Raw genomic sequence first — 26,445 nt, 5'->3', positions numbered from 1 at the left:
CATGCCCCCTGCACTGGCAGGCAGATTCTTAACCACTGCGCCACTAGGGAAGCCCCAAGGATATAATTTTTAAAATAAAAATGAATAAACAAATCCAGGCTCCTCCAGTGAAGCGTTTCCTTAGCCCCGAGCATTCCTAAATGAGAAGAGACTCAATCCTTTTTCTTCTCCTAATTGGATGCCTTTTATTCCTCCTTCCTAATTGACGTCTGGCCATTGCTGGTTGCCATGGCAGCAGCCAAAGCGCTCATCCCGCCGTAGCTTGTCTCCGTCCTCGGCCAACGGGAAGCCTCTGTTCCCGTGTCCCGTGGGGACGTGAGTGTTAGGCTGTTGTGTTTTGGTGGCTGGAGGAGGAAAGGAAATGAGACAAGAGGAGGAAGGGCCATAGGCTCCCAAGCACAGTCTCCCTGCACTGCTGGGTTTGTGGAATCCCTGGTCTGTTTTGAGCCATTTGACCAGCCGGGCAAGGACAATAGTACCCATCCTGAGTAGTGTCTGCGTGTCTAGTACTGGGCTAAGAACTTTGTGTGCAGTATCTCATTTAATCCTCACAACAGCCCTGGGAAGCAATATTAGGATTATCTCCATCTGACAAATAAGGGATCAAGGCCCAGAAAGGCTAATTAACCGGCTCAGATCATCCAGCGAGTAGGTAGAGAAGTCTGGATTTGAACAAGGATTCCAGCATCTTGTCGTGTCATCATCACACTCTCCTACTGGATTATGGGTTTGGATGAATACTGCCTTCCCCAATATCGTGGGCAACAGTTCCGCCAGATGCTTTAGGGTGGCATCGCAGGAGTCACAGGCTTTCCAGCCGGGTCCTGGTTACTCAAGCCCTGACTGTGCACGTTCTGTAAAGGCAGCCCCCTGCCCAGGCCCCACTCATATCCCATGTCTCATCACAACCGCCCCCTTGCCCCTTTCTCACTTTGCCATCCCCACTTGGCAAAAACCCAGCCCCATCAAAGTGAACTCTCCCCTCCTCTCCGCCCGTGCAACTGGAGCAAAACGCACACACCACCGCCCTGCGGTGTCATTTTAAAATCGTGGTCACGAACTTCCTGTGAGCCCTCTTGCTGCCCAGCGTTTATACTCTGTCTCCCTGGACCACTTACTCTCCTGCTTGTCTCAGTGACAAATCCTTATCCTCTCCTCTCTCCTTGCCCTTACTCTCCCTCCGCTGAGGCCCTCCCTTCACACCCAGCTCTGGAAGAGTAGAAGGAACCCCACGGCTGCCACGCCGCATCTGCCTGTCCTCGTGGGCTCTGCTGTTCTTCCCGGAGCTAAGGAGGGGCCCTCCCCACTCCCATCTAGGGCCATCCTCTCTCAAGGGTGTCACGCCAACCGTTACTCTTTTGCTCTCTCCTGTGTCTCCAGTTTTCCCTCCTCACTGGATCTGGCCTATCAGTATGCCAACATACTGTTATTTCTCCCCTGCTTTAAAAAAATTTTTTTAACCCCATTTCTTCCTCCAGTTACTACGTTATTTCTTTCCTTTGCTCTCTAGCAACGCGTGAAAGAGGTGTGTGTGTTCTCTCTGTATCTCAGTCCACGTGGGCTTTTGCCCACATCGTTCCACCAGAAACGTGCTCATCAGGGACCTCCTTGTTGCTAAATCCGGTGGCCGGCTCTCCATCCTTGTCCCTCTTGGCCTGCCTACAGCATTTGGCACGATTGCTCACTCCTTCTTCCTCAACATCCTTTGCCCTGACTTGGCTTCTCAGGCCCCTCGCTCTCCTGGCCTTCTTCCCCCATCACCGGCCTTCTCTGTCTGTCTCCTTTGCAGATTCTTGCTCATTTCCCTGACCTCTGTCTGTTTGAAGGCCCCAGAGCTGAGACCTTGCTCCTCTCCCCTTTTCTACTTGTGTGCACTGCTTCGGTGATCTCGTCCTATCCCCTGGCTTCGAACACCATCCCATGGGATGGCGCCAGCCGGGGCCTTTCCACTCATCTCGGCGTTGTATGTCCTCTGCCGGAATCCACATCTCCTTTTGCGTGTCCAGTAGCCATCAGCAGTGATGTGTCCACAAGCACGCCCCTGACCTTGCCTCCCATGTCTTCACTATCTCAGCTAAAGGCAATGCCATTCCTCCACTGCCCAGGCCAGAGACATCAGGGTCATCCTGGACCCCATTCTTCCTCTCATACCCCGCCTCCAATCCTTCAGGACCTCCTGGAAGCTCTACCTTCAGGAGATCCCCAGATTCCAACCACGTCTCTCCCTGCTCCTGACCTAACCTACTACCACCTCTGGCCCAATGGTTGCAGAACCCCCCACGGGATCGCCCTGCTTCTGTTCTTGCTGCCCTCCGTCTCCTTTCAACACGGTAGCCAGGGGCATCCTGTTAGATCGCAGACCACTGCATGCCACTCCTCTACTTGAAGCCTTAGGATGGTGTCTGTCTCCACCCACAGTCAACACCTGGGCCTTTGCCTGGCCCCCCCGGCCCTCCACGGTCTGCTCCTCGTCATCTCTTGGATTTTATCCCCAAGACTCCTCTTCCGGCCCCCTTTTGCCCCTTGAATACACCCGGACGCCCCCTCCCCAGCGCTTTGCACTGCTGTCCTCTCTAACCAGAATCCTCTTCTCCCGGGTATTGATGGGCAAGTCTCGCCCCCTCGCTTCAGTCTGATCTTAACCCGAATGTCACCTTGTATGCGATGACTTGCTTCCGCCCTATTTAAAGTCACATTGCCCCCTCCACTCTCTTACCCCCTCCTCTCCACTTTCCCTGTATTACTTTCTCTGCAGCACTTTACATCACCTAATATTTCTCTATGTCATAGGTATCAGGGTGCATGTTATTTTCACAGTTTATCATCTGTGAGATCAAGATGCAGTGTACACTAGATGGCAGGTCATAGTCTAATGGGCACCTACGTTTCTTTCTTAGTGGTACATGAAATAATAATGCACTTTATAATCGATGGCATCTTAGACTCTGTGAGACACAATATAAAGTTACTTATTGATTATCTGATTCCCCCAGACTGGAATAGAAGCTCATGAGGGCAGGGATTTTTCTCTGCCTTAACTCCTTCCCTATCCACAACACCCAGGACAGTGCCGGGCACCCAGAGGCTACTGGGAAAATGGGTGTGTGTTGACTTAACGAATGAACAAATGCATAAATGCCATCAGAGTGCATCCAGTTTACTGAGGTAGAGTATTCACGCCTATGAGCCAGCCTGAAACTGACTGTTATCTTGTTGGAATTAATATAGCCTGGAGAACTCTCTACATCACTACCTAGAGATCTTCCTTATTTTTTGTGCATAGCTATGTAACATGCCACCCTATAGATATATTACAGTTCATGCCTCCGATCCCCTGTTTCTGGAGCTTTGAGTTGTTTTCCTCGACATCAGTCCTGGTCATGATGTTTTCTGACTCTGACACCAAAAGCAAAAATCAACAAGTGGAACTACCTCCAACAAAAGCTTCTGCACAGCAAAGGAAATCATCAACAGAATGAAAAGGCAACCTACTGAATGGGAGAAAATATTTGAAAATCATGTATCTGATAAATATTTAAAGAACCCATACAACTCAATGAAAGAATAAGTTAGTGAACAAGGGAGTTATTGGAAAATGATTAGCACCTAGCCAATTCTTCCTCCCAGGAAGCTTCTGTCTCACCTGGAGTGGTGTCTTACATACTGCCCCCAGAATACCTGGTCACCCCCTGGTTGTGCTTTTTTTTCCCATTCTCCACAGGGAGGCGCCCAGATCAGCCTGGCTGAGGTCTGCCGGTCCGGGGAGAGGTCGACTCGCTGGTACAACGTCCTGAGCTACAAATACTTGAAGAAACAGAGCAGGGAGGCCAAACCAGCGGGAGCCATGGCCCCCATGCCAGGACCTGAAAGCACGGTGAGCTGGGTCACACAGCCTTGCACCCCTCCCCTGTACATGCGGCACCTGGCTGGATGGAAAGAAAAGCCTCTCCCTGAATTGGAGATGGCTGGACATCAGAGGTGGAGTAATGATTAGAAGAAACTGAGTCTCCGAGACATTAAATAATTTCCTCAAGTCACACAGCCTTCCTCACCATAGACACCATTCAGTGTGAAGACTCTTCCTCTAGGAAGCCTTCCCTGAATACAGCCCCCAAGCTAGCTTTGCCACCATGCCTCTGTTCTCAAACATCCAGTACTTATCTCTCTCATAGTCCTTCCCAGATTGTTTTGTTATTGATGGTTTATGGGATGGTCTCCCTGACTACACCATGCTCTCCTTACCGCTGGAGACCTATAATTCCGTCTCACCCAAACACTAAACTTGGCTGTCTTCCAAACTCTGTCTGTACATGCAGAGGTTATTCTCCAGAGAACTGCCAGTTAGAAGAACTAAGGACTGTATTTCCAATTTATGTGACTCTACAGCAAGACGCTTACCCACTCTGCTCTTCAGTTTTACGCTCCATTCACTGGGAGGGTGACACACTCTGATTCCTGCCGGGTGGGGCTATGCCCATGGTGTACAGATGGACCCATCAGCCTTTGTCTCTGCAGGATGCCGTGTCTGCTTTGCTGGAACAGACAGCTGTGGAGCTGGAGAAGAGGCAGGAGGGAAGGAGCAGCGCACAGACCCTGGAAGACAGCTGGTAAGTGAGGGTGTCCCTGGGAACTGACCTGGCTTGGACCTGGGCCCAAGGATGAGATCCCCAAATACCAGGGCAACCAACAGAAGTGTTCCTCTGTGAAAACGGAGAACCTCTCTCCTCATGGGTTCTCTGCAGGCAAAAAGGCAGTATATAGTCTGGTACAGTAGTTCCCAGAATCCCTTGTCGTTTTGTCATTTTGTGTTCCAGGAATTACTCATGCTAGTTCACATCTAATATTAGTGTTTGTCTTAATGAATTTACATTTATTTTGGTTAAAAAAAATCTTAGGAAGCTTTATATTACTAGAAGTGGAAATAAGTATAATTTGCCATAAATTGAAGATTCCTCAGTAAGGAATTGCAGTTGACTGCTAGAAACATAGAGCAGAAATAATGGGCTTAAACAAGATAGAAGTTTACTTCTTTGTTACTTAAAAAAAAAGACTGGAAAAAGGCATTCCGGGGCGCATCTGTCAGCCCTACGATGTTACTGGGAACCCAGGCTCTTTCTCTCATTCTGCTTTGCTGGCCTTATGTGTGACCTCCATCATCAAGGCTGCTAAGCACAGAATGGCTGCGGAGTCACCAGCCATCAGGCAGGCGTCAGGAAAGAGGAAAGACAACAGAGTCTTCCTGCACTCCTTGTAACCAAGGAGCATTCCTGAAAGTCCCACCCAGCAATTTCTACTTGCTTCTCATTGGCCAAGCTTAGCTACTTGGCCTACCTAACTGCAGGGGAGACTGGGAAATGAGGTCTCTTAGTTGGCACAAAATTCAGGATTCTGTTACTAAGGAAGAAAGTAGGAATGGATATTGAGTAGGCCATGAGCCAAGCCTGCCTCAGAAGGTAACTGTGGAAGATTAAGTGTAATGAAAATACAACAAGAGTATTCAAGTCTTGCTGGGTATATCGCTTGCCAAGGTTCTAAGACTAAGGTCTCCTCTCCCATTGTTAAAAAGGAAGGTCAGTCAGTGTTTCAGCAATGTTAAAGACATGCTACTGCCCAAGAGAGACTTCCTCCTTGACGTAAACAGGTCTGAAGGAGAAGTGAACAGGACGCAGCTTTCTCACTGTGTGATCAGTGTTGTTTAGTCCCTTGTTTACCCACAGAAGAGTCTTATGACACACTTTAGGAAACAGTGATGCAGACTAGGGTTCAAATCCTAGCTTCATCTTTTTTTGTGTAACCTTAGGCAAAGCGTTTTTGTTTTTGTTTTTGTTTGTTTGTTTGTTTTATGCGGTACGCAGGCCTCTCACTGCTGTGGCCTCCCCCGTTGTGGAGCACAGGCTCCGGACGCGCAGGCTCAGCGGCCATGGCTCACGCACCCAGCCACTCCGCGGCATGTGGGATCTTCCCGGATCAGGGCACGAACCCGTGTCCCCTGCATCGGCAGGCGGACTCTCAACCGCTGCACTACCAAGGGAAGCCCCGGCAAAGCATTTTTAATCTTTGTATATTGCAACATAATGTACATACAGAAATGTTGACGTAAGTGTACCGCTCAGTGAATTTTCGGAAACAAAACTACCCGTGAATCCAGTGCCCAAATCGAGAAGCAGAGCGTCACCGGCTCTCCGGAAGCCCACACATGCTTCCTCCCAGCCCCTGCCCTCCCCCTCAAGAGCCCCCACTCTTAGGCAAGTCGTTCTGACCTTGTCTGATCCTCCGCTGAAAAGTGGGGACATCGCACCGACTGTGTGGGGTTATCAGAAGGGATTGAAGGAAGAGCCACTGAGGAAGTGAGAGCAGAAAGCTCGTAGGAGACACGCCAGAAACAGCAGAGATTCTTAGCAGTCAGTCGAGGAGCGGCACGGGTAACTACCAGCTGGAAATGAGCACAGCCTAGGAACCTTGCCATCTGGAGGAAGTGTGTGTAGTTGTACTTAAGTGCATGTGCTCTGAATCCAGACAGATGTGAAGTTGGAGTCTCACTCGTCCAACTCCCTGTGGGATTCTAGGGCTGGGTGGGGCCTGAGCATCAGTAAGTTTAAAAACTTCCTGGGTAATTCTGAGGTGAAGCCTGGGCTGAGAACCAGGCTCTAACCCTGGTTTCCCTATCTGTGAAATATAGATTTAAGAAATAGCCACTACACATGGGGAATTTTGTAGACTCAAAAAATTATGCATGCTGAGCACTTAACACAGACCCTTACTCACAGGAAGCACACGGTGACTCTTCTGTTACAGCCCTAGATTATATGTTTGGTCTCACATGAAGTCTTTCCTTAGTATCTTTTACTCCAGGGGTGAGCAGGTGTTTTCTGGAAGGGGCCAGATAGAAAATGTCTGCTTTGGGGGCCATACGGACTCTGTTATATCCACTCAACTCCGCCATCATCGTGTGAAAGCAGCCATAGACGGTACCTACACCAACCACTGGGATTCTGTCATTGAAGCTTCATTGACAGACACTGAAATTTGAATTTCACATCATTTGCACACACCATGAAATTTCCTCTCTTTTCGATTGTGTTTTTCAGCCATTTAAAAATATAAAAACCATTCATAGCTTGGACCTTGCACTGTCCAAAAACAGGCAGTGGGCTGGATTTGGCCCACAGGCTGGCCCCTCTCTTCCTCTTCTCTTCCTCCATGGGATAAAGAATAGGACAAGGTTCCTGAATTTTTGTATGTTCGTACGTTTTAGGATTCTCTCTGAATGGTCTCAGTTTCTCTCTTTCCTTCTCTGTCCCACTCCATCTGTGTCTCCCTGCTTCCTTCCCTTTCCCTCCCTCCCCACCTCCTTCTCTCTCTCCCCTCCTCCTCCCCTCCCCCTCCTTCCCTCCTCCCTCCCTCCATCCCCCCTGCCTTTCTCTTTCTCCTGTCTTTTTCCCTCCCTCTTCCCTCTCTCTCCCTCTCTCTCCTTCTCTCTGGCACACTGCAAAGGTCTGATGCCGGAAATAGGCCCAGGACCTGTCTTCCAAAACCCTGGCACGAGATCAGTGGTTTCCGCCAAATTCCAAGCTTCTGTTGAGACTTTTCACGCCATCTCCTAGCAACCACCTTCTGTTCTCTCTCCCTTTGTGGCCCCCTCTCTCCCCACCCCTTGCCATTCAAACTTCCCCAGACACTGACTTACAAAGGGGGCTGGGAATCCCAGAGCTGCTATACTGGGGTAAATCCATCTGCAGCCCCCTCCCCCCAGACTGGAGGCTTCTTTTGGTCCTGGAATGTTAACTAGCTCTGCTGTGCCCGCTCAGCTCTGGAGTGGAGGGTTCCAGAGACTGGCCCTCAGTTCTCATCTCCTCTCCTTCCCCCTCGGCACCCAAGGCCCAAAGGAGGGTGCCATTGTTACTCCCTCCTTTTATTTGTTTAGGTTTCTTTAGTGCATATAATCAGAAGACTCGATCTTTTTTTTAAGATCCACAAGCAAAACAAAACTCTTAGAGGATTAGAAAATATAGAAGAATATAATCACAAACAATGCTAGAGTGAAAACCCTTGGATTTACCTCCCCGGGGACTTGTGTGTGTTTGTCTAGGACAGAGGTTGAGAAGTGGCCTAGCTGAGTCCCAGGGCATGTGTGTTTTATATTTTACCAGGCACTGCAGGATCATTCTCAAGTAAGATTGTCCTAGTAAATGCTCCACCAGCAGTGACTGAGAGTACCCCTAAAGCTACATCCTCTCTGATACAATATAATTGACGAGTATTTAATCAAAAATATGTACATGTTTTGTTTTAGCAGATGCTGCTAAATTGACTTCAGAGTATAAACTGGCTGCTCCAATTAACACTCCCCACAGGGATATGCCTTCTTCCCAAACCCTCACTTCGTATTATCAGATATATATTTAAAATTTTTTATTTATTTACTTTTGGCCACTTTTCCAAAGGGTGCAAAGATGTGACTAATTATTTTTCTCTTTACAGTTGAGGGTTTTGTTTTTTTTTTCCTTCCTGGAAAATACTTAAATCAGCTTCTTAGTCACAAAGAAGAGACTTCCCTAGTGGTTGAGCGCTTCGTGGAACTGAACAAACGTGGATTGGAAACCTGGCTGCACCACTGAGTGGCCTGTGACACTGGACAAGGCCTACCCACTCTCTGATCCTCCGCTTTTGAATCTGTAAAACGGAGACAAGAGTGTCTTTCAGTGTGGTTGTGAGACCTCCGCGAAGCACCTGCAGTTCATTAAGCCCTCAGTCAATGCTGGTTAATGATGTGGCATCTATACAATCCTCACCAAGGTGCTCCCTGTGAGCACTCACGTTTAATGGCTCTTTTATGAGTAGATCAAGGTGGCTGGGGGGGACTTCCCTGGTGGTGCAGTGGATGAGACTCCCCACTCCCAATGCCGGGGGCCCGGGTTCGATCCCTGTTCAGGGAACTAGATCCCACTCGCGTGCCACAACTAAGCAGCCTGCATGCCGCAACGAAGGACCCGGCGAGCTACAACTGAGGAGCCCTGGAGCTGCAGTTAAGGAGCCCACGTGCTGCAACAAAGGAGCCTGTGGGCTGCAACTAAGGAGCCCACCTGCCACAACTAACAGCCGGTGCAACCAAATTTAAAAAAAAAAAAAAAAAAGGCCAGCAGGGAGAAGCCCCTCCATAGCGATAAGTCCCCATTCTAAGTGCAAGGGAGGTTTTCATCACAGGGCTGGGGATGGAGAGCCAAGATCTGTTCTCCCTGTTGGGAAAATCCTAAGGGAGATTTTATGTTTATCCACAGTCTCACTGAGCCAGCTAACTAGGTGTCAAATTCTCTGCTTTTGGCTGGAATTCCTCCAGCTCAGTATGGTAATACTGCCTCATGCTGATCAGAAGCCTGGCAGTTATTATGTCTTTGAAAAGTAAAGATGGGAATGGAGATAAATTACTAATTAACAAATTCCGTCCATTTGTCACACCAACTCCTTCCAACCCTGGAGTCCAAGGAGAAAGGATAATTATGAAGAATATCACCAAAAATAAAGTCTCCTCAACAAATGGTACAGCCACCCCATTGCCTATCCATATAGAAGAAAATAAATTTTGAGTACCATGCACAAAAATTAATCTGCAGTGGATCATAGGGCTAAACATAAAAGCTGAAACTATAAAACTTTTAAAAGAAACTACCAGAGAAACTCTTTGCAAAGACTTCTTAGGTACAGCATAAAAAGCACAAACCATTAAAGAGAAAAACTGATAAACTGGACTTTGTCACAATCAAAAGCTTCTGTTCTTTGGAAGACACCATTTAGAAGAGGAAAAGGCAAGCCAGAGACTTGGAGAAAATATCTGCAAAGGATTCCTATCTAGAATATATAATGAACTCTTACAACTCTGTAATAAAAAGACAGCCCAATTTTTAAATGGGCTAAAAATTCTAACAGACACCTTGCAAAAGAAAATATGAATGGTCAATAAATGCAGGAAAATATTCTCAACAGGAAAGTGAAAATTAAAACCAGAACGAGATATGAGTACTTACTCACTCAGTTGAAGGACTAAATTTAAAGATTAATAATACCAAGTATAGGTGAGGAACCAGAATTCTCATAATATTACTGTGGGAACATAAAATGGTATAACCACATGGGAAAAACATTTAATCACTTATACTTACTGTCTGACCCAGCAGTTCTACTCCTAGGTATGTATATATATATCTGTAATAGTCTGAATTGTGTCTCCCCAAAATTCAGATATTCAAGGCTCTGACCCCAGTACCAGAGAATGACTGTTTTTGAGGACAGGGTCTTTAAAGAGCTGATTCAGTTAACACAAGGCTGTTAAAGTTAGGGTGGGCCCTAATCCATTGTGACTGTTCTTAGAAGAAGAAGAAATTTGGACACACAGAGAGATACCAGGGACACACATACAGAGGGAAGACCACCTGAGGACACGGCATGAAGATGGCCATCTACAAGTCACAGAGGGAGCCCTCAGAGGAAACCAAACCTGCCCACACCTTGATCTTGGACTTTAAGCCTCCAGAACTGTGGGAAATAAATTTCTGTTGTTAAAGCCACCCAGTCTGTGGTATTGTGTTATGGCAGCCCTAGCAAACTAATACAACGTCCAGGAGGAATGAAATCCTATTTCTACACAGACTTGTAGGTGAATGTCTATAGAAGCTTTATTCATAATTTCTAAGAAATGGAAACAATCCAGATGTTTATCACCTGATGAACAAAGTGTAGTCTATCCATCCAATGGAAGATGACTCAACAATAAGAAGGAGTGAACTATTGATACTATGCACCAATATGGATGAATCTCAGAAACATGATGCTGAGAGAATGAAGCCAGAGACAAAAGAGCATATACTGTCTGATTCCATTTCTGTGAAATGCAAGAAAAATCAGATTGAATCTTTAGTGACAGAAAGCTGATCAGTGGTGGGCTGGGGCTGGGGAGAGTTTAACTGGGAAAGGGTACAAGGGAACCTTTCAAGGTAATGGAACATTCTTTATCTTGAGTGTGGTATTGGTTACACAGGGGAATATATTGGTCAAAACTCATCAAACTATACATGAAATGCATTTTGTTATATGTAAAAGATACCTCACTAAAATTGATTTTTTTTAAAAGTGTCCTCAATCCTGAAAATGCCTGGAAGCCCTGCCCTGGATGCACTTCAATGGCAGGTGAACAGATGAAAGTAGGTGCTGTGGGTAATCAAAGTGCCTTGTCATCGCAGGACGTGCGAGGAGGGGACCCGCGAGAACGAGTCAGCAGCTGAGGAGGAGGAAGAGGGGGAAGAGGAAGAGGACGTCTTTGCTGAGAAAGCCTCACACGATATGGATGAGTGCCCAGCGCTAAAGGTAGGGAGGGCTGGGGGCATGGGAAGGGTTGTCTTGGGGAAATAGCCCTCAATCCTTGAACCTGGGCAATCAGAAGAGGCTCGGGGCTAAGTCTCATGCTCCAGCATCCGCGGACAGGCCTTCCGAGTGGGATAACCTGCAGAAGGTTGTGCAGGCGTGTCCCTGCCTGGAATTGGGGTCAGGAAGCCAGGAGACGTTGACTCATCCCCTCATCTCTGCTGCCCTCTGCAGTTCCCGGTTTTCTGGGCAGACCTCAGTCTTTGCAGGCAGGTGGGTCTGGGTTCAAATTCTAGCTCTGCTCCTTCCTAGCTGTGTAGCCTTAGGCAGATGACTTCATCCCTCTCCAGCCTTGGTTTCCTCATCTCTAAAATGGACACAGTAATACCAACCTGGCAGGTGGGTTCTAAGATTTTGAGTGACTGGATTTCTCCATTTGGGTCTGCCCAAAGTGCAGTAGGAAAGAGGTTCTAGTCAAGTTCCCTTCGCCTCCTGCTTCCCTGCTGCACTAGGGTTACATGATATAACAGGCTTCACGCTCCAAAGAGATCTCCACGTTCTTTGACCTGCAGGACTCCTGGAAGGAGAGCGCCCCATTGTGTCTGAGCCGGGCACATGGGGCTGGAGAGGCAGGTTGTGCACTGCACAAAGGTGCCTGACCCCTGGGAGTGGGATGCAACAGGCGTGTGAGAGGAGAACCTGGGCCTGCCTTCTGACTGCCCCGCACCGAGGGCAAGTCCTTCCATAGTTTCTCCAGCCAAAGGGGGTGCCTTTCCCAAAATCACATGAAGGCCCTGTTTTGGTGAATCCAGGCCTTTCATTTGGGTGTTCTTATCTACCTCTGCCGGTAACGACTGTGAAAGGACAATAGAGAACCTGATCACCTAGTTTAAATGAGGTCTGCTAGTTGCCTCCATAACTCCATGAAAACATCTGCAGTTCTTGGCTGGGGTCATGGGGGCCTTGGCTACGGCTTTGTTAAAACACAGTTGGTCTTGAGGGTGTGAAGTCCGGGACTTGGGTGGGTGAGGTACCTCTACTGCTTACGTGAGCTTGTTAGGGGACTGAACACTTCCCACTAGCCCCAGCCCACAGGTGTCAGGGAGGACTGGGGGCCAGTACTCAGGGCCTTGGGCACTGTCCTGGCTGGGCTGGGGCCGCGGAAGCCCCTGGCTGTGACTGAGAGCCAGAGGCAAGGTGACAGGGGTGGGGAGCAGCTGTGGAAGGTGCCCGAGACTCTGCGGATACCGGTGGCCTCACAGTTGTGACCTCTTCCTCAGGTGGACAAAGAGACCAACACGGAGACCAACACGGAGACCCCGGCCCCATCTCCCACCGTGGTGCGGCCCAAGGACCGCCGGGTGGGTGCGCCATCTCCAGGGCCATTTCTTCGAGGGAGCACCATCATCCGCTCCAAGACCTTCTCCCCGGGCCCCCAGAGCCAGTACGTGTGCCGGGTAAGCAACCACGTGGCGCTTTCCTCCCCCAGAGCACCTGCTTCTCTCCCAGTAGCCGAGAGCCCTGGTTCTCACACAGCTCTGGGTGCAAGTTCCCATCACGCTCACCTTGCGTCCCCGTCGGAGCCTGTTTCCTCATAATGTTAACAGACCGACGCTATGGGCTTGCTCTAAGGATTGAATTAGCTAGGGCCTGGGAAAGCCTCCATAACCAACACAGGGCCAGTGATTTTATAATTCCAGCCAACTCCCCCCTCCTCCTTGTTTACGCCCTGCCCTGCCACACCCCTTGCTGAGATCAGGCTGACCCTCACCATCGCTGATGGGCGGGCAGTTCCTCCCCTTCCAGGGCAATTGCAGCCTGCAGCCTGAGGTTACAAAATAGCAACAGACCTGTTATTACTCAGTCATGGGTCTAGGGGTTTTTTTAATCGAACTTTTTGCTAACAATGAAAACTTAGGAAATTCAATTGAAATTTTTAAAAAATGAAGAGGTTTCAAATAAAATTCTAGTTTCTCTTGGGAAAAAAAGGGACTGTCTGTCCCCATGGGCTACACATTCTGTCACAGACACAACTGGCTGGATCTGAGCAGTGAGGGCCACTGCGCTTGGAGGGGTGGAGGGGCAGGGCTTTCAAGTTCACTGGGGCCTCCACCTGGCCCCGTTGAACCTATTTCACTTGCCGACCTGCTCTTGCGGGCCCCGCTGGATTTAGAAGCCGTGCAGTAGGCTTGGCCCCCTGATCCCTTTGCCTTGCTATCTAATTAGCCTACCCCGTCTGAGGGGTCATGCTGCTTTCTGGGGCTACAAAACCAAGACCCTGTTCCTGACACTCAAATGACATGTCAACATCCTTACTTACCTCCTGCCTTCCTTACCTCCTACCGCGAAGAACCAACGAGCAATAACCAGAAGCATAAACAGAACCTTCCTGCCTAGTGTGCCAATAAGTTGTCGCAGGAAAGGCCCATAGAACCTGCCCCACCTTGTCAACCTGCCGCCCACCTGCCTATTGTTATTGGGGAGGGGGAGGGGATATGGGGGGTTCAATATCTGATATTCAGTATCCAAGGCCTCCAGTTATAAGCTTGAGTAGGGAAGGTGATTTTTTCATAACATGACAATTTCACTAATTTACTGGCTACTTTTCAAATTAGTCCCCCCAAAACATTCCCTGTAATACCTCCCAGAAATAACGTAAACCTCTTCCATCTGTGTCAATTGTCTAGCTAATATTTGAGCTTGTAAGCATCTGAAAAGACAATGTGAGCACCTGCAACGTAGCTGCGTATCTTGCGAAAGGTACAGGGTTTCCTGCAGTCACTGAATGTGATTTTTTTTTTTTTTTTTTTTGGCGGTACGCGGGCCTCTCACTGTTATGGCCTCTCCCGTTGCGGAGCACAGGCTCCGGACGCGCAGGCTCAGCGGCCATGGCTCACGGGCCCAGCCGCTCCGCGGCACGTGGGATCTTCCTGGACCGGGGCATGAACCCGTGTCCCCTGCATCGGCAGGCGGACTCTCAACCACTGCGCCACCAGGGAAGCCCTGAATGTGATTTTAACGTGAGGGAATTCGTGAATCACAAGTGAAGAATCTTGCAGTTAAGTGAGCACACAGCTGAAGAAGAGGAAAATCCAATCCATGTTTCAAATGTGGATAACTTGAAGGACTTAGAAAAGCCCTTAGGGTAATGGATAATCTGTTTCTGGCAAAATTCCCGACTTTATGAACGTGCAGTGGAAATCAAACACAAAGTGAAGAATGTCACTTGTTGGAAACATCACCAAAAGAAATGAGTGTTTGATTCATCCTTTGTCATCAGGATTTAGAATGCAGTTGTAATTTTGTCAAATGGAAGATATGAAATGTAACTTCTGAAAAGTGCTTCTCTTTTCCAACTAAAAACTCAAACTTTTTTCCCCAATATTTACAATAAAACTCTGGTCTCCTGTGTAAATGGATTCGCCTTAGGTGGCCTTTTCAGGATTGGCATCCTTGAATAACAAAGAGCTCCAGTCCCATTTATTACGCAGCTTTAGCATGCCTAGCACTATGCTGGGCCCTTCCCATATTTTATTATCTGGACCAGTTTTCAACCCTGCAGGACTGCAGATTAAAAAATTCCTAGTCTGCATGGATCACCTGCCACAGGCAGAAACAACCTTTCTGGGACTTCCCCGGCAGTCCAGTGGTTAAGTCCTCCTCCAATGCAGGAGGCATGGGTTCAGTCCCTGGTCAGGGAACTAAGATCCCACATGCCATGGGGTGTGGCCAAAAAAAGGGAAAAAAAAAAAAAAAAAAGGCATCTTTCTTAGCAAAGCCGTATATTTTTCCTTCTTTGTTTTCTGACTGCACTTGAGCCCAAGCTTATCGGTTTCTTGTAGATTCTTACTTAAGGCTACAAGAAGTAGCCAATGGTACAACATCCTGAATTTTTTCCCTATCATTTCCCTTAAAACTCTATAGGCGTGCGGTCTGTCTCTCAGGATACAACAGGTAACGAGTATATATATCCCTCTGGTTTTCACCCACAGAATGAGCATTCTCAAATTCCCAACAGGGAATATTGGTGCCTGTGCTGTGCCCCCCCCATCCTACCTCCAGTACACAGCCAGCTCCCTGTCTCCCGGTCTGTGGTTTCTAGCACCCCACTCCTCAGTACCAAGTCCTGTACTGGTCAGAGTTCTTCATAGCAAGCAATAGAAACAGACTGTGGGCAGTGTACGCGGGGAAAAAATGTTTGGAAAGGAAATTGAGTAGTTCACATATTCATCGGAAAGCTGTAGAACCAACTTCAGAAATCAGGGAGGAACAAGGCGGGCCAGACTACAGCCAAAATCATACCACAAAGGCAGTCAGGGGAGGACACCCCACGTGATGCTGTGGAACGTGGTCCCAGCTGGCTGTGCCACTGCCTCTGGGGTTCAGCACTGATTCCCCCGCCAGACTCCTACCGCTGCGGGAGGCCATGAAAGCAAGACGCTGGTACTGTCTGCTTCATTCGTGGAAAGTGGGCTTCGTCTCCCACCAAGAGTCATAAGAGGATGGTAATTAGATTAGCACCCCCTCCCCTCCCCGCAAAAGACCCCTATTTTCCTGTGTCATCTAATGTCACAAACAGCCCTGCAAGGCATGTTGTATTAATCCCATTTCATATATGCAGAAAGTCAGGGCACTTTGTTCTGAATACAAGCAATCCCTTCTGGCCTGATGCCACACATCTGCGCATCAAGTACCCTCTGCTGGGTGTCTCCCTTCTTTGGTCCTCAGCATGGCCTGTGTCACCTGGTGAGTTTCCTGGCCTTGGGACCCCCACTGGACTTTAAATCCGTGAGGGGTAGAGACGGTATCTTATACTCCCCACAGCTCTCCCCAACCCCTGTGTCTTTAACACCTGCATATTTATCAGCAGTGCTGGCACATGTGTTGGTTGGCTCACTTTGACCTGAAGGATACAGTCCTTCCAAAATTCTCATTTCCCTGTAGCTCCCTCTGACTGCCAGTTATTTCACCTCTCTGCTCCTCAATTTCCCTAGCCATCAGATGGAAATAACAACAAGGGAACGATATTCTGTACCATGTCTGAGATCAAATGCATTACAACATCTTTAAGAAAAAGTTAAATTCAAGGACTTAATGTAGCTTTCATCGCTTGTTTTATAACATGGTCTTTAGCACATAAACACCTACGACTCGGGATTTCTCTGGTGGCGCAGTGGATGAGATTCTGTGCTCCCAATGCAGGGGACCTGGGTTCAATCCCTCATCGGGGAACTAGATTCCACATGCGTGCCGCAAGTAAGGAGCCTGCGTGCCGCCATGAAGGAGCTGGCGAGCTGCAACTAAGGAGCCCGCCTGCCGCCACTGAGGAGCCCACGTGCTGCAACTAAGGAGCCTGCCTGCTGCAGCTAAGACCTGGTGCAACCAAATAAATAAATAAATACTAAAACAAACAAAAACAACAACAAAAAAAAACAGCTACGACTTAAGCATCAATTGTCCTGACACATATTCTAGTTGGTATGACACATATTCTGTAAGTGTCACCTATGGATTGAAACAATGTAGGATAAATTCCCCTTCTACTATGATATCCAGCCTGTCTATGTGTATGAATTCACCCCAGTCAGGATGGTCCACCCCTCTGTCTGTATGTTCATTTCATCTCCGAGCCCTACATTCATCCTGGGGGCCAGAAGAGGACATGCCTTGGAGTCAAACAGACGGGACCTTGAACTCTTGTTCTGATGCTTACCAGAACATTTCACTGTATATGAATGAAATGCTTACTGCATGACTTATAAAAGTGTGTTAATGTCTCCAGGCCTCAGTTCCCTCAGTTAGGATTGTTTGAAGATTAAATGAAACTGTCAGTAAAGCCCATGGCACATAGTAGGGGCTCCGTCCATGTGGCCGTCATGGTTACTGTTGCCTATTTCTCATTCTGGTTGAGCCCCTGCCTAGTGTAGTAGCTATTTCATCAACGTAGCAGGACTATTAATATCATTATCACTAATAATTATTAATAACCACGAAAATGACGATGTGGACAGCTTCTCAGAAGAGACCTGCAGCAGTGAGCTGCCAGCTGCCAGAATAAACAGACTCTGTAGCATCAGCCTGTGGCGATCCCAGTGACTTGAAAATACGACTCCGGAGAGAAGCCCCCGCCTCACACATCCTGGGATGTGCTACCATCCTCACCCCCCTCTCCGGTCCTCCCACTGGGGACACACACTGTCAGTGGAAAAGCATCTTCCTTGACCGTAGCCCTGATCTCTGGCTATGGATGAGGAACCTTAGCCCTCTGGGGACAGTCCATATCACTAAGTGACTGAAGGATTCTGAGCAGGGGAGAGCTGTGATCAGCACAGCCCTCACAGAGCGTGTCTGGCCTATCTTCTCCAGGGATGTGGTCCCCAAGGCTTTGCCTGTGGGCTGCTTTTTTTATGTATATGTCATTCTTGACAGGGGCTCCATTTCAGCCATGAAAGCGGCTCTCGGGGCAACAGGGAAGAGTTGATACAAATAGGCCTTAGCGTAGGACGTCAGGAGGTCAGTAGATCCTGGAGTCACACTGTCGAGTGTCAACCCCGCCCTGCTGGTACCAGCTCTGCAACCTTGAGCAAACTCGGTAACCCCTAACCCTCCGTCTCCTCCCCCATGGGTTGTTGGAAGGGTTACATGAGATGTCGCATGGCTGGCACGTAGGGGTGTGCCTCATTGAGGACACACTCAGTGCGCTTTCCGCATGCACTTAGACCTGCATGAGCTTCCCACGCCTTTTCTCTGGCAGCTGAACCGAAGTGACAGTGACAGCTCCACCCTGTCCAAGAAGCCACCTTTTGTTCGAAATTCCTTGGAGCGGCGCAGTGTCAGGATGAAGCGGGTAAGATGATCACCTCGGAGCTGTGTGTCCACCTGCTCCTCCCTCTTTTCCCCGAGCCGTGTGTCCGGCACACACATCCCCTGACGTCTGACCGTTTCTCCTCAGCCACTGGTTGCAAGAAAGTCGCTCTCACAAGCATGGGGATATTTGCAAATGGAAGGTGATGAACTGTAAGGCCTGGGTAGGCACTGGGGAAAGTGCCAGAGGGTCAATGTAGCATCGTTATTATGACCAATAGGGTTAGATCAGGAGTGTGCATACTTGGCTTTGTTTTCTTGGGTAGAAATCAGAGTCACTAAGAACTAATCAACCCAAGACGTCACAGCCACCGATGGGAGCCTGCCTCAGGCAGGACTCTGTTCGGTGTGTGTCGTCTAGCTGACTGGGCAGTTGCAGGTCCTGACAGCCTCCCTGCTGGCGGAGAAGCTGGGCGCCCCCCGCCCGCCATGGGCTTCTCTCAGTCCAGCTGCAAACGCGCAGGGAAGAGGCCACAAGCTGTCCCCGCAGAGCAATCTGACCTCTCCTTAACGGAGACTTGGCTGAGGGGTCAGGATGGGGCCGTCTTAGACAATGGCCCAACTCCCAACAGTGACTTTCACCAACCATTCAGGGCTGCAGGAGGTGCAGTGTGGCTCTCCGCACTTTGGCCTTTCAACGCAGGCTCGACAGCAGTTCTGGCGAGTTTGCAGAACTAGAAGAAACCCAGGAGCCAGAATGTCAGGAAGAGAAGCAGAGAGAGCAAAGGGAAAGAGAAAGTGCAGAGAAAGGAGAGCGTGCTGACAGCCCCACGCAGGGGCGGCTGCTGACAGCCCGCACGGAGAGTGGTCCTGTGCCTGTCCCCCCCCCCCGCCCCGCCCCAGTCTCCAGAAAGGACTAGAGAGAGCAGGAGAAGGAAGGCAGTGCAGAAGAGGCGCACCCGGAAAGGAGAGAGTGCTGGCTGCCGGAGAACGTGGACATGGCCTTAAGTGACAGGCATGTCTCACCCCAGCCCCACCCCGTTTACTGTGGCTGGCTGGTGTTGCAGTCCCTGGAGTACCAAGTCTCCTTGGGAGCTTGTTGATGATGCAGATTCTGAGACCACACTCCCAGACTGTCTCATCCAGGCAGCTGGGGTGGGGCCCTGGAAACCGCATTTTAATAAGCTCCTCGGAGGATCCTGGAGCAGGTGTTCCGGGATCCACTCCTGGAGAAATGATGCTGCAGCTGCAGAAGCTCCCGCCTGCTCCCCCTGCACATCCTACAACTCACTCCCTGCAGTTACCTAATCATAGGAGTGATAGCCCATCATATTCACAGGTCCCACCCACACTGAAGAGGAGGGGATTACACAGGGCTTGTATGTTAGGAGGTAGGAATCTTGGGAGCCATCTTAGAACTCCATCTCCCACAGTCATTTATTCTTTTTTAATGATTAGTGTTTTCTGATAGGAGGAGAGTTAATGATTATAGTTAATCAAGATCTTTTACATACAGATAATTGAAGAACTCAACTCAAATATAGCTTGAAAGTGAAAAAGGGAATGTATTAGCTCATTTAATGGAAAACTCTAGGATGTTGGGCTGACTTCAGGCATGGATTGATCCAGGAGCTGAACCAATGTCATCAAGCTTCAGTCGCCCTCTCATGGCACTGCTCTCTCCAGAGGGCTTAAACAGGGCTACCCCATATGCTGGTGAAGACGACCATGATCATTTCTAGGTTTATATCTTGCTGGCTCAGCGGCCTCTGTGTAAAGACATTGCCTTTTTTCCCAGTAGCTCAGCAAAAGTGCCAGAATTGAGTGGTACTGCCTGGGCTTGGATAACGTGCTCACCCCTGAAGCAATCACTGAGATTCTGATTGGCCAGGTTCAGGTCACATTCCTATCCCTGAAGCCCCCCATGTGAAACAGATGGATTGACTATGGCAGATGAGTGGATCCCCAAGGGAAGATGAGGATGCTATTACTATAAGACTAGAGAAGTGGAAGCTGGACAGGCAGAAACAATAGATGTTCATTACCGGACCACAAAGTCAATGCATGGGGAACAGACCTGCATTGAGGAAACAGCTTTAGAGCAGGATAGTGACAAGAATCCAGTAAAGGAGGGGGTAAATGTTGAGGACACTGTGAGTAGGGAAAGCAGCGCCGTGTAGGGAGTGAGTGGGTAGGTTCTGGAGCCAGCGCCTGGGGTGGAATCTCCGCTTTACTGCTTATAATCTGTGTGATTTAACCTCTGGGAGCCTCCTCATCTGTGCATATGGTAACGGTCAGGACCTCACAGGGTTGTGAAAATGAACTGAGGTAACAGAAGTAAAGCGCCTAGCACCGTGTCTGGGACATAAAAATGCTCAATAATACGAGCAGTAGACATGGAAAACATCAAGACGGGCTCCAGGGGGAGGGCGAGCCCCATTTTTGAAGGAACGGAAGCCCGCGGATGAACGAAAGAGGGAGGGTGTCTGAGGTTCAGACCAGGGGGTCGTGTGGGCTTACTGGACCCGGCCCTGTAATAACGGGTCAAAAACCATCCCCACCTCCGTAGCCTTCGTCTGTCAAATCCCTGCGTGCTGAGCGCCTACCACGCACCTCACTGGACCTTGAGTTGGACCTGCAGGCGACCAGGACCTGGCACAGCCAGCTGACTCAGGAGATCTCGGTGCTGAAGGAGCTCAAGGAGCAGCTGGAACAGGCCAAGAGCCACGGGGAGAAAGAGCTTCCACCGTGGTTGCGGGAGGACTCGCGCTTCCGCCTGCTGCTGAGGATGTTGGAGAAGCGGGTGAGTGGCGCTCCGCCCGCACAGAGGGCGCACTGCTGCCAGGGAGGCCGGCCGGACCTTCGAACGGGTCCTGCAGCCCTGTGACGCCCTTGGAGTGTTCCCAGGTCCCCTCACGCCCAACAGCAAAGAGATCCAGGAATCCCTCTGCCCAGCAAACTTTATTAACTCTTTACCTGGCTGCCAGGTCCTTTTGCTGCATTCCCGTGTTTATGTGTGCAAGAGCTTATTGTTTACACGTTTATTCCTCCAGGTGGTCCTTCATCAAACATGTTGGGTACCTAATCTACGCTGGGGCACACGCTTGAACAGAGTAAATACAGAACGCTGACCTGCCCCCAGTGGCTGCCCATGCGGTCCCGCAGAGCAGGTGTTTCCAAAATGGGAAAGGAGCGGCTCCTGGCGGGACTTTGTCCTGAGGGAGATGCCTGGGAATACAGGCCTGCTCGCGTCCCTGCCCTAGTGTAGTGCGTTTGAGGGATTTCAGCAGTTGCTCAGGGAAGAAGATATAACCGCAGAATGGCCAGAGCTCACAATGAGTTTAATTTGAGTGGCTGCTGCTTTCACAACTTTGCATCTGGGGGAAGTCCCTCACTGCATGACAATGCCCACCCACCCCCAAAGGCAGCTGTTCTGGGACCACTACCTAGAGAAGAGGAGGGCAGGGGAAAGGGGGTTGGAAAGGGGGCCTAGGCTTCTAGATGATGTCATTCAGAGCACCATGAGGAGTCTCTGGGTTGGAGAACACCAAAGCAGCAGCAGTTTGGGGTCTCTTATAACCCTGGGGTTTATCTTATCTATGACTGGCAGATGTTGGGTACAGCTTTAGGGGGTATGCAAAATAGGCAGGTTCTAAACAGCTAAAAACTCTTCTTATTTGAGCTTCATTTTAAACAGTTGGATGGGTAAAAATTTGACTTTGGCACCAGTGGGCTTTTGAGATCCCGGACTATGGTGAAGAAATAAATACCATAGGATCAACACACAGAGGCCACCTTCGACTCAATTTCTATAATACCTGCCAGGATTGCGGTCCACGGCAGAAACGTTAGGCTTTTGCTAGTTTTCTCCGTACACAGCCAAGCAGTGCAAGAGCACCGTACACAGGGTGCCTGCCTGGATTGTTGGGAGAGCCATTAGCTAAAATTCCAGCTCTCAATGCGGGTGACGATATCTTAGAGCAGGGAGGTGGTACTGGGCTTCTTAGGTCTGGACAAATGTGGGAGCTTCAAATTGACTCTGGTAATTCAGAAGTTCCAGAAATGTTGATTTCTTTCTTATTTATTACTTATACCTTAATGTACTTATAATAGAGTTATAATAATAGCATTAAGAGAAAATAGAAAATTAGAGCAAGTTTTAAGGAAGAGAAGGCAATAAATGTATCCCTAATCTAATGGTAGTTGTTATTACATTTATCTTGGAGCTTCCTAGTAGCCAAGGCAAAAAGAGGTAAGAAAACAAGTGCATATGTGCCCTACCTTAAGAAAGCACCAACTAAGAAAACCTGACCTTTTAAATAGAAAAAAAAACTAGTACATCTGTGACTGTCTGATGATGAGCTTCTATTAAAAAACCATTTAAATGGTAGCTTCATTGACCAAAATTCTGTCTTTATGCAATGTTTTTAAGTATATGGAACATAGATATTTTAGGGCTCTCTGGTTTGTTCTCAAAAGTGCTTCCATAGGTTTGTATCAGGAGGGAAGAGTGTAACGTTCCTAAAGCCCTTGAGCACAACTGCATGACTTGGAATTGGGTTTCCACCGTTTCTCACTGGTTTGACGTTAAAGAAATGTCTTAACACGCCTGAGCCTTAGTTTCCTCATCTGTAATACAGAGGTAACTAAAATGTTTACCTTCTTAGGTGGCCCTGAGAATTAGAGAGGCAGCACCCATTTTACCTGGGAGCCCCTGTCTCCTTACTTCTGACAGGTCCCCACAGGTGTTCAGTTCCTGGCCCCAAAAACCTGTCCTGTCTGACAGATGATGGGATCCCTTCCCCTCATTGTTCGGGATACAGGGGATCCTGTGGTGGAAGAGGAAGCGTCCGGGTGCCTATTCTGTGACCCTCAAACCTTTTAACTGCAGCAGACTCCTTATTTGTGCCAGAAAGTTCCCCGTGGCTGACCCATTTCTAGAGACCCTAAGGACTCTCTACTACCTCGCTTTGCCCTCCAGATGGACCGAGCAGAGCACAAGGGCGAGCTTCAGACAGACAAGATGATGAGGTCGGCCGCCAAGGACGTGCACAGGCTTCGAGGCCAGAGCTGTAAGGAGCCCCCAGAAGTGCAGTCTTTCAGGTCAGCGCGTGGGCGCCCGGCCGGCCGGCTTTGCCTTTCCGCCCCCCGCCCGCCCAGCCTCGCTGCTCCCCATCCCACGCTCCCTTCCGTCGCGGAGCCCCAGCTCTCTCTGTAGCAGATGTCCGCCCTCTGCCGAGCCGCCCCGGCAGTCTGTGAGCCCTGCGATGCTCAGCCTCAGCCGTCTTCATCCGTCCCCTCGAGCTAATGGGTTAGATCCTCTTGTTTAATGAATGAGCCGCCTGCTCCACCCGTTCCTCGTAGCGTGTCCATCCCCAGTAATGGCAGAGGATTGGCTGAATGATAAATAAGCCTGGGAGTGATGGATGCTTGCCGGGCCTCCCTAGCTCTGCCTGCTGCCTGCCGGGATCTCCGGGAGATGCCTTCTTGCCGCCCTGGACCCAGGCGTGTCACAGGAGAGCGCCCCACGTCATTGGGCCTGGGCCTCCCATTCACAGAGGGCTTTGCATTTAGACTTGTGTTGTCCTCTCAGAAAAGATACTCATGTTTGTGTATGTGCTAAAACACATTCCTTTGTGGAATATAAACATGTAAAATATACTGTCATGTGTCTAACCACATTTGGACATCCCTTATTTCTAACCAATTGGAAATCTAAAACAAACCAACAGTGGAAGTGGCCCAAGGGCCCTTTTAGTCTCTGGAGGCCTCTGATTGGAACTGAAGGTGGCTGGGCCTGCTAATGTCCCCTGTAGCAGTGGTTCTCAATCAGGGATGATTTGGGCCCCTGGGGGACGTTTGGCCATGTCTAGGGACTTTTTTTTTTTTTTTTTTTTTTTTGGCTGGGTTGGGTCTTCGTTGCTGCGCACGGGCTTTTCTCTAGTTGTGGCGAGCGGGGACTGCTCTTCATTGCGGTGCGCGGGCTTCTCATTGCGGTGGCTTCTCTTGGAACACGGGCCCTAGAGCGTGCGGGCTTCAGTAGTTGTGGCACATGAGCTCAGTAGTTGTGGCACATGGGCTTAGTTGCTCCACGGCATGTGGGATCTTCCCGGACCAGGGATCGAACCTGTGTCCCCTGCATCGGCAGGCGGATTCTTAACCACTGTGCGGCCAAGGAAGTCCCTAGGGACATTTTTGATTGTCAGAACTGGAAGGAGGGGTGGGAGAGCTTGCAGCTGGCATCTAGTGGGTGGAGGCCAGGGATGCTGCTAAACATCTTACATACACAGGACAGCCTCACCACAAAGAATTATCCTGCCCATTATACCTATAAAGTGGGGTTGAAAAACCCTGCTTTAAAGGGATGGCCTCTTTTACAGGGAGAAGATGGCATTTTTCACCCGGCCTCGGTTGAATATCCCGACTCTCTCTGCGGACGACGTCTAATCGCCAGAAAAGTATTTCCTTTGTTCCACTGACCAGGCTGTGAACCTAGACTGTGGCTAAATTTATTTATGTGGTGTTATATGAAGGTACTGAGTCACGAGTCCTCTAGCACTCTTGTCGGTTTGAAGACAAACAGATTTTTTTAGTTTGGGTTCTATTATTAAAAAAAACAAAAACAAAAAACCCCACAAAAAACCAGCATTACAATGACAAGATTGTATAGTTTGTATATTTAGGAATGTATTTTTGAGAAAGAAAATTTAAATGAACTAAAGCAGTGTTAAGTTGCTGCTCTTCTTAAAATTAAATTGTTTAGATTTTTTTTTTTTTTTGTACAGCTCTACCTTCTAGAGGTTTCACTGCAATAAGAAGTAATGTTTGGGGGACGGTAATCCTCAAAGGACGTCCTGCAGATGTCACAGCACAGCTGACCTTTCCTACTTAACATATTTTGTACAATAGTGAAAAAAAAAAAAAAGTGCACGGGAACTGTTTGGGGGATTCTGAGGTGCACCCACAAATCTTCACGAGCTGTGATGTGTTTTTATGTGGCCGCCTGACACGGAGCAGGCAGCGTGGGGCCGGCTGAGCTGCCCATCCTGTGCAAGTGACAGGCCTGCCCACGCTGGCCTCAGATGCCCAGTGAAGCCACTGAAACGAGTGAGGGAGGGCTGTGGAGAACTCCTTTCAGTTTTATCTCCATCAATAAAGTGGCCTTTCTGAATGAACGTCCTCGCTCTCTTTTTCTCCTCCACCCCCTCACTTCATCTGTTTTTCCCTGATTTTGACTCTCTGCTTCCCAGTCGTTCCCTCCCTACCCATCCCCAGTCCAGGGGATGATTTCTTTCTTTCCTCTGCTCATTTGCTCATTTAAGTGAAAATCACTGCTCAGCTGGGGCTGTTGCAGACATCCGAAGTCAGCCGTTAACAAACAAGTAGCAGAATCTCTTCCTTCTTCCTTCCTCTGAAGTTAGCCTGTGCAGTTGTCCTCCAAGTGTTGGGTTGGCCCAAAAGTTCGTTCGGGTTTTTCCGTAAGATGTTACAGAAAAACCTGAACGAACTTTTGGGCCAACCCACTATAATATGTTGTGCTGCCAGCCACATCGGAATCACTTGGGGCAGCTTGTTAAAAATACAGACTCCTGGACCCTTCCCCAGACCAGGATGGCTCAGAGACCAGCTTTTATCCGCGTTCCCACTGTAAGTCTTAACGCATACTGCAGTTTGAGGGACCAGCTGGTTTCATATGAATAAAGACCAGGCAGAGGCAAAGTGGTATCACCCCACATCCTACCGGAGAGTCAGACAGGGGACACTAATAGACATGACCCTCTCCAGGCCACTGAGGACCATTGGGGGAGGAGTAAGGAGGGAGTACAGCCCCCTTCTAGGCTTCGGGGGCTTTCCCCCAACTCCTCACTACATTCCATACATGGCTGTTCCTTGTGTATTATTCCTTATGTAGAAGGAACCTGGAGTGGTGTAGAATCCACCGTTATTCCCCACGTGGCTTCCAGGTCTTTGGACAGCCAGGCCTCCCTCTAACTATCCAGTCCAATTCCTCACCACCAACCCGGGGCCTCACCTCTCTGAACACACGAGTGTCAGATGCACTCTGTCACCTTCTGTGGAAATCCATCGCACGTGCCGAGGGTTGGCTTGGACGTTTCTTTAAATGAGTATCAACGTTGTCCCTGACTCAATTGTAATAGGTCCAAGAGCACAGGGGTTGCGTCTTGTGCTGTTCCTGTGGCCCTTAATGCCTGCACAGCTGAGAGCACTGAGACAGCTGCTGTCCCTGCTGCCCCTGCCCTCCAGTTCAGGGCTCTGGCCGCAGCA

At 49.2% G+C, this 26,445-nt stretch overlaps 1 protein-coding gene across 4 annotated transcripts in view; it reads left to right on the top strand.

The window, feature by feature from the left end:
- The window catches only part of WWC1 (WW and C2 domain containing 1), a 148,139-nt gene extending 122,529 nt beyond the window's left edge, over positions 1–25,610 (top strand). For 2 of the 4 annotated variants that reach the window (XM_081231707.1, XM_081231710.1), the window contains 8 exons: positions 3,722–3,874; positions 4,516–4,607; positions 11,235–11,358; positions 12,636–12,812; positions 18,110–18,202; positions 20,729–20,962; positions 23,141–23,262; positions 24,540–25,610. In XM_081231707.1, coding sequence (XP_081087833.1) covers positions 3,722–3,874; positions 4,516–4,607; positions 11,235–11,358; positions 12,636–12,812; positions 18,110–18,202; positions 20,729–20,962; positions 23,141–23,262; positions 24,540–24,606 — 1,062 coding nt within the window. In that variant the 3' untranslated portion in view covers positions 24,607–25,610. The remainder of the gene's footprint in view (positions 1–3,721; positions 3,875–4,515; positions 4,608–11,234; positions 11,359–12,635; positions 12,813–18,109; positions 18,203–20,728; positions 20,963–23,140; positions 23,263–24,539) is intronic. The other 2 variants (XM_081231708.1, XM_081231709.1) reach the window with 2 other exon arrangements.
- Positions 25,611–26,445: the final 835 nt, after the last annotated feature.

This window comes from Mesoplodon bidens, assembly GCF_964165515.1.
Source record: "Mesoplodon bidens genome assembly, chromosome: 4".
NCBI lineage: Eukaryota > Metazoa > Chordata > Mammalia > Artiodactyla > Ziphiidae > Mesoplodon > Mesoplodon bidens.
This window is presented reverse-complemented; position numbering and strand designations above follow the sequence as displayed.